Genomic DNA, 8,711 nt, shown 5'->3' with positions numbered 1-8,711 from the left:
CAGAAGTAAACTGACTAACAACACGGTAGTAAAGAAAACAATCACATCAGGTAATACACACAAGTACATGCACGTGCACACACACACACACACACACACACACACACACGCACGCACACACGCACGCACGCACGCACGCACGCACGCACACACACACACACACACACACACACACACACACACACACACACACACACACAAACATAGAGAGATAGACTATGTCTTGTTTGTGTGCCTGGTTACTTGTTTGTCTCTCGCCAAACATTCTGTAATTCCTGTCAGAGAGAGAGAGAGAATGCGAATGGTTTATTCATCAGGCCATGGCCCCTCATGAAGGGGTAAGTGAACAAATAATGTTACAAAACATTCAAGAATAAAATTCAACAAAATAACACTTGACATGAGAAACAATAGTTCATGACCCGACTACGAGATGACAGTTTCTCTAAGTTTGAACGCTTTATATAAGAAACATGAGAGATTATGCGGGTCACGTTGTCTCGTGGATGACATCAGAAGACTTAACTTAAAGGCACACGCATATTGGTAATACTTGTGTGGAATAAACTTTAGTCTAATCTTACTAAGGACTGGGCAGCATAAAACAAAATGTAATTCATCTTTTTTTAAATGTTTTACACAATGGACAAATCAGATCTTTCATTACGTTCTCTGTATCTATAATAATGTACAGCCACATCAGATACACCTAACCTAAAGTTTGTGGTTATACATCTTAAATGTTTATCTATATTGAGCGTAAATTATAAAGTTTTATATTATGTGTATTGTAAAATCTTCTATACATGCTAAATCTTTCACTACCTTGAATATGATCATGCCATTTCTGCCATCGACAATCAATCAAACGCTGTCTAAAAACATTGGTAAATCCATTTATGTTACCAACACCCTGGTTCAACCAAACGTCACCTCAACCGTACTCAAACAAACAAACACGTATATCTGATACCCAGTTCTTTTTCCCTCTACTGTCTAGTTCAAACAACATTCTCTAAGCTTTATGGGGTAACCGAAATTCTTCCATTTCTAACAACTTAAGCCGGAAGCGAATACACTGAACAGCAGAGTTGAAGTAAACAGGGTACGTGTTAGTTTCCCCATGTATCAAATCATTCGGAGTAGATATATCTACACCGAGAAATTTCTTGATGGCAAACAAATGTACAGATTCTACAGTGAAGAACAGCTTTGCTCAGTCCCACAGCTCTGAACCATACTGCATAACGGGTTGTACCTGACAATCAAACAATTTCGCAAATAATTTGAAAGAAGTATTATGTAAAGAAGATAACTTTCTCATGATATATATCAAAGCATTTTTTGTCCTACTGGCAAGATCCTTGCAAGCGATACTAAAAACTAAACGTGTGGAAAACAAAATCCCTAAATACTTGTAAACATTTACAACAGGCATTGTAATAGCATTATAAAACCACCTTTCTCTTACACTTTAAAATCCCCCATTTCAAAACACAACAACATTACTTTTCCCCATGTTAACTTTTAAGTTAAGCGATAATGCTGCGTTTTGTGGATTATTTAATTGAGTCTGTAGTCCAATGACAGTTTCAGACAATAAAACGACATCATCTGAAGGCAAAAGAATAAATAATGCAAAATCTTCATATGACAAAGTGGCACCATGTCTTCCATTATTGATCACTTCTAAAGCTAGTTCATTTCTAAACAATGAAAACAATACTGGGCTACACACGTCACCGTTAATACCAGCGGTACAATTAATGTCATCTGTTAACTGAGCGCCACACCTAATCCTACATTTAACACAATCGTACATACTCCTGATACATTTATATAATTTACCTTTCACACCACATTTGAGTAAAACTGGCCAAAGCAAATTTCTGTTTATGGAATCAAATGCCTTCTCAAAGTCTATAAAAGCTGCATGCAATTTGCGATTTGGAGAGAACTGTTTCTGTATCAAAGCTAAGAATGTAAACATATGATCGATTGTTGAATAACCTCTCTTGAATCCAGCTTGATGCTCACCCGCAATGTTGTGTTCATAAACCCATTCCTGCAATCTAGCATTAATAATTGTACTAAATAATTTACTGCTAATTTCACTTAAAGTAATACCTCTATAATTATTTGGACTATTTATGTCGCCTTTCTTAAATAACGGCACAACAATAGATTCTACCCAGTTTGGAGGAAAGACACCATTATCAAATAGAGTATTAAACAGTTTTAGAAAAAAAAAGATCACAAGAGTTTTTATGATACCATCAGGACCGACTGCCTTACGATTTTCCAATTTCCTAAAAGCAACAAAAAAATTCTTCCTTCGAAACTGGACGGTTCATGAAGCCATCATCAGTGTCATCATTATCACAAAGAGCTTCGTTTGCATTATCATCTAATGTTTCTTTCTCTAACAATGGCTTAAAATGATTGAACCGTTAGAGAGAGAGAGAGACCCACAACACACACACACACCACACACACACACACACAAACACACACACACAGACACACACACACACACCACACACACACACACACACACACACACAAACACACACTCATACATACGCGCATTTGAGCGTAAATACACACGGGAACAAATACAGATTATACGTAACTGTGTTATTTGATTCTTAGAGAAGGGTAGAGACGGACACGGACACACAGAACGAGACAGACAGATGGACAGACAGGTAGACCGACAGACAGATAGACAGACAGACAGAAAGACAAAACACACACAAAGAGACAAAGAGAAGAGACAAAGACGGACAGAAACGAAACGAACACACAACCCAAAAACATGTCCCCCACCCCACCCCATATCGATTATTCAGGACGAAGGAAGAAGCAACAGCTGCAGCCCTCATTCAGCTATCGATCGACCCATGCATCTCCTGTGGACTGGAGACAGGCCAGATGAAGGGTGCTTCCAAACTATTTAACATTGCTGCACAATACTGTTTAGTGGCTGTAATAATTATAGCCAGGGATTTTTTTGGCGACGCGAATCGCTCGCTGCAGTCTCATTCACATCTCTTATATTATTTGTTTATGTCTGTCTGTCTGTCTGTCTGCCTGCGTGTCTGAGCGCCCCATCTGTCACCACCGATCAGCTTAGCAAACATTGACAGTGGGCAGAAAGAAGAAGTACGGGGATGAGAGCGTGGCAAGTGTTTTCTTGTGAGGATATAAAGGATGCCGATTGTGATATGAAAGGGAAAGAAATTATTGATTGATGTTGCGACAGACAAACACACATTGTACTCACGTACAAGTCAACACACCCTGACTCCCTCACATGCACGCACGCATACACGCACGCGCGCGCGCGCGCAAACACACACACACACACACACAAACACACACACACACACACGAAACGCATACATGCAAAACGCACACATATATGTGCCTTCGTACATTGGTGTAAAGCATTTACAAGCACGTGAGCGCTTACATACACACACGAACTCTCAAACTCAAGCACTTCTATGTACGTTCAAACGCTTACACATATGTACCCACATATGTGTACATTATATAAAGCTAATTTTGCACACACACACACACACACACGCACACACACACAGACACACACACACACACACACACACACACACACACACACACACACACACACACACTATATTGCAATGCACAGTCCTGGGATTTTGGAGGCCAGAAGATGGTAATGCGAGAAGTCGATATAAAACGTATATATATATTTCTACATTTTTTGTTCTAGTCCTGACACGTCAGAGACATAAACTGTCAGCTCGTAGATCACACACAATGGACCCCTCGCCGAGCGGTCCGCACTGTCATGCATGTTAATTATTCCGTCCATGGCAGTTAGCTGTTGCAGGCATCGCATGGGGTATAGCGCAGTGTGTGTGTGTGTGTGTGTGTGTGTGTGTGTGTGAATCCATAATTATACTGACAGGCACGCCGCCTGTCCCGGAGAGAGCGGACTTCGTGGTGTACGACAACAGCGGCAACCCGTGCCTCCTGGCTTCTCTCAACATCACCATCCACCTCAAATACCATGTGCAGGAGGGGCTCGTCAGAGAGGTATCACCCTCCTAATCATCCTTTTCTTTGGGTGTTTTTTTTGGTTTTCTTTTTTAAAAAAATTTCTTTCTCTCCTTCTCTTACAGCCTCAAATTACCCTCTCCCACATCCACACCCCCCCATCTTCGCTGGATTTAACCACACCCACACTCAACACCCCCATCCTCGCTGGATTTAACCACACCCACACCCACACACCCCCATCTTCGCTGGATTTAACCACACCCACACCACACCCCCATTCTCGCTGCATTTAACCACACCCACATCCCACACCCCCATCCTCGCTGCATTTAACCACACCCACATCCCACACCCCCATCCTCGCTGCATTTAACCACACCCACATCCCACCCCCCCATCCTCGCTGGATTTAACCACACCCACATCCCACACCCCCATCCTCGCTGGATTTAACCACACCCACATCCCACACCCCCATCCTCGCTGGATTTAACCACACCCACATCCCACACCCCCATCCTCGCTGGATTTAACCACACCCACATCCCACACCCCCATCCTCGCTGGATTTAACCACACCCACATCCCACCCCACCCATCCTCGCTGGATTTAACCACACCCACATCCCACTCACCCCATCCTCGCTGGATTTAACCACACCCACACCACACCCCCCCATCCTCGCTGGATTTAACCACACCCACACCCCACACCCCCATCCTCGCTGGATTTAACCACACCCACACCCCACACCCCCATCCTCGCTGCATTTAACCACACCCACACCCCACACCCCCATCCTCGCTGCATTTAACCACACCCACACCCCACACCCCCATCTTCGCTGGATTTAACCACACCCACATCCCACCCCCCCCATCCTCGCTGGATTTAACCACACCCACATCCCACACCCCCATCCTCGCTGGATTTAACCACAGTGTAAGAGCTACAGTTTGCTCCCCTTCTTGATTTTATCCAGGTACATTCTTTCTCACCTCGAATGACCGCCACCCCCCCCACCCCCCCTTTATCCAGGTACATTCTGGTCTCGCCTCGAATGACCGCCACCCCCCCCCCCCTCCCCCATCCCTTTATCCAGGTACATTCTGTTCTCGCCGCGAATGACCGCCACCCCCCCCCCCCCCCCTTTATCCAGGTACATTCTGGTCTCGCCTCGAATGACCGCCACCCCCCACCCTCCCCACCCCTTTATCCAGGTACATTCTGGTCTCGCCTCGAATGACCGCCACCCACCTCCTCCCCCACCCCTTTATCCAGGTATATTCTGGTCTCGCCTCGAATGACCGCCACCCCCCCCCCCCCCCCCCCCCCTTTTATCCAGGTACATTCTGGTCTCGCCTCGAATGACCGCCACCCCCCACCCTCCCCCACCCCTTTATCCAGGTACATTCTGGTCTCGCCTCGAATGACCGCCACCCCCCCCACCCCCCCCCTTTATCCAGGTACATTCTGGTCTCGCCTCGAATGACCGCCACCCCCCCCCCCCCCCCCCCTTTTATCCAGGTACATTCTGGTCTCGCCTCGAATGACCGCCACCCCCCTCCCCCCTTTATCCAGGTACATTCTGGTCTCGCCTCGAATGACCGCCACCCCCCCCCCCCCCTCCCTCCCCCACCCCTTTATCCAGGTATATTCTGGTCTCGCCTCGAATGACCGCCACCCCACCCCCCCACCCCCCCTTTATCCAGGTACATTCTGGTCTCGCCTCGAATGACCGCCACCCCCCACCCTCCCCCACCCCTTTATCCAGGTACATTCTGGTCTCGCCTCGAATGACCGCCACCCCCCCCCCCCCCCTCCCCCACCCCCCCTTTATCCAGGTATATTCTGGTCTCGCCTCGAATGACTGCCACCCCCCCTCCCCCACCCCTTTATCCAGGTGCATTCTGGTCTCGCCTCGAATGACCGCCACACCCCCAATCCCCCCTCCTACCACCCCATCCCTTCGAATAATTTTTGGCTAGTCAAGAAGAAGGTTGCAGAACACATGGCAACGAGTGTTGTCTTCTGGCAAAATTCTGTGGAAGAAATACACTTTGATAGGAACAGAAATATATATGCATTCGCTCAAGGCCTGACAAAGCGCGTTGGGGTATACTACTGGCCAGTCAACTGCCTAGCAGATGTGGTGTGTCGTATGTGGATTCATCCGAACGCAGTGATTCCTCCCTGAGAAACTGAAACTAAGAAATTAATAGTCAAAATTGACACCTCCCCCCCCTCCCCCCCCTTGCCCCCCCCCCAACAAACACCTGACACCTCCTTGTGCCTTTCCAAAGTTGGACATTACTTTCTACGGGACTGATAAGATTATTGTAAAAGGAAGAGAATCGTCCTGGCCAAGCTTTGAATTGACTGACAAGCCATATTCCAAGGGAAGCTACGAAAACAAACACCTTATCAAATTTTGAACCGACTTACTTCCCTTGCATTAGCTCCTCTCCAGCGATGCAGTCATGCAGTTCGAAAACTTGCTGTTAGTTTCTTTCGATTTGGTCCAGTACTGTTGTGCTTTTATCGGCTTTGTGTGTCAAAAGCAGCGTCAGTATTGTGAGAGATTAGTGACATGCTGTTTACAGGACTGACCCCACAGACGCTGTCAGCCGGCATTTCGTTTCCCCGCGGTAAACGCCGTACCAGAAATATTCGCCACGCAGCACGAGTTGCTTGAACGAAAAAGACGTACGATTTGGGGTTATCCTTGCTAAGTGTTCTGCAGCGTCATTACATCCTGTTTCTATTTGATTTCTCTCTATTGCCACGTGACTTACAACCTAGTACTCATTGGTTGTGTGTGCCGGCGTAGAGGGCGACACTGGTAGGAAAACGTAGGGGCCTGGATACATATAGATCCCACATATCTGTCTGTTTACATATCTTTTGTTTTACACTTGGTGTCTGGCTGAGCGTACATTTGGTGTTGTGCCAGCCATAATTGGCAGACAGAACGACTCACAGTAAAACGTAGCGTCCTGTTTATTGTTTGTTTTGTCCCCTTCACGATGCGTAATTGTGACAGAGTACATCTGATATTCTGTCTGGCATATTTTGACAAAGAGCACGATTTTTATTTCAGTAATTGACATTATTTCGTGTTGTCCAGCCGACCACATAGGGCCAGAAGAGGACTGATTTATTCATTTATTTATTCATCTATTTATCTATATATTTTTCAATTAGTTTTGTCGTTTATGTATTTATTTATTTATTCATTTATTTATTTATCTATTCATTTATGTATTCATTCATTGATCTGTTGATTGATCGATTGGTTGATTAATCTATTGATTGATTAGTTTATTTATTTATTCGTTTATTTACAATTCATTCATTCATCTTTTTATGTAGTTATCTGCCTGTTTATCCATTTAGTTATTTATCCATCAATTCATTCATTAACAACATGTAGTGTAGTCTTACTGAAGGCACATTCAACGTTGTCGCCTGCTGTGTGTTGAATCGTGCTGTGGCATGATAGGTATACCAATATGTCGTGACCTGTGACAAGGTGTCCATGATAGGTACACCAATATGTCGTGACCTGTGACAAGGTGTCCATGATAGGTATACCAATATGTCGTGACCTGTGACAAGGTGTCCATGATAGGTATACCAATATGTCGTGACCTATGACAAGGTGTCCATGATAGGTATACCAATATGTCGTGACCTGTGACACGGTGTCCATGATAGGTATACCAATATGTCGTGACGGTGTACAGACCTATGACAAGGTGTCCATGATAGGTATACCAATATGTCGTGACCTGTGACACGGTGTCCATGATAGGTATACCAATATGTCGTGACGGTGTACAGACCTGTGACAAGGTGTCCATGATAGGTATACCAATATGTCGTGACGGTGTGCAGACCTATGACACGGTGTCCAAGAAAAACACGCAGGACGGGTCCACCTACCAGGGCACCTGCGATGACACCCTGTCCCGGCTGTCCATCTCCTGGAACAACGACACCTTTACCCTCAACTTCACCTTCATCCTGCAGGCACGTCTGTCTGTCTGTCTGTCTGTCTGTCTGTCTACCTGACAGGCGCAATGGCCGAGTGGTTAAAACAGTTGGAGTTTCAACCTGAGTGTGCCGGGTTCGAATCTCCGAGGTAACGGCACCTGGGGCCGTATTCGAGAGACCATCTTGCCTGCGGGTACTGGTGTGCCTGCGGGTACTGGTGTGCCTGCGGGTAATTGTGTGCCTGCGGGTAATCTGCCTGAGGCAAGGCAAACTACCCGAGGGTTAGCAATATCCGTATACATTAACACAAGAACCTACCCGCTTATCTGCAAACCCGAAGGCAATTTACCCTTACTATCTGCCAAGGGTGACAGCCCAGGAAGCAGAGGTAAACATGGCGAATCCTTTTGCTGCGTTGGTTATTTTAAGGGAAAACAGGCGTTTTGCGGCGAGACCGTGTCTTGGATACGGCCCCTGATAGTTTGTTCTTATGCTTTGTACGCTTGGCAGTAACACGTGACGTATTGAGACTGGCAGACGTCATTATACTCCATATGACTTAGGTATGTCACTGCAAAGTGAGTGCTCTTGCAGCCGATAAATGACGGAATGCCCGAAGTTTGCAGATTGTCGAAATTCGTTCATTCCAGAGAAATATTTG

General features: G+C 45.8%; 1 protein-coding gene across 1 annotated transcript in view; it reads left to right on the top strand.

The window, feature by feature from the left end:
* The window catches only part of LOC143281362 (uncharacterized), a 37,119-nt gene extending 28,846 nt beyond the window's left edge, over positions 1 to 8,273 (top strand). Inside the window, exons 5-6 of the mRNA XM_076586566.1 lie at positions 3,962 to 4,089; positions 7,952 to 8,273. Coding sequence (XP_076442681.1) covers positions 3,962 to 4,089; positions 7,952 to 8,128 — 305 coding nt within the window. The 3' untranslated portion in view covers positions 8,129 to 8,273. The remainder of the gene's footprint in view (positions 1 to 3,961; positions 4,090 to 7,951) is intronic.
* The last annotated feature ends 438 nt before the right edge of the window (positions 8,274 to 8,711 follow it).

The sequence above is a fragment of the Babylonia areolata genome, chromosome 4 (assembly GCF_041734735.1).
Source record: "Babylonia areolata isolate BAREFJ2019XMU chromosome 4, ASM4173473v1, whole genome shotgun sequence".
NCBI classification, from domain to species: Eukaryota; Metazoa; Mollusca; class Gastropoda; order Neogastropoda; family Buccinidae; genus Babylonia; species Babylonia areolata.
Note: the sequence above shows the minus strand (reverse complement) of the source record. Positions and strands in the feature narration are given on the sequence as shown.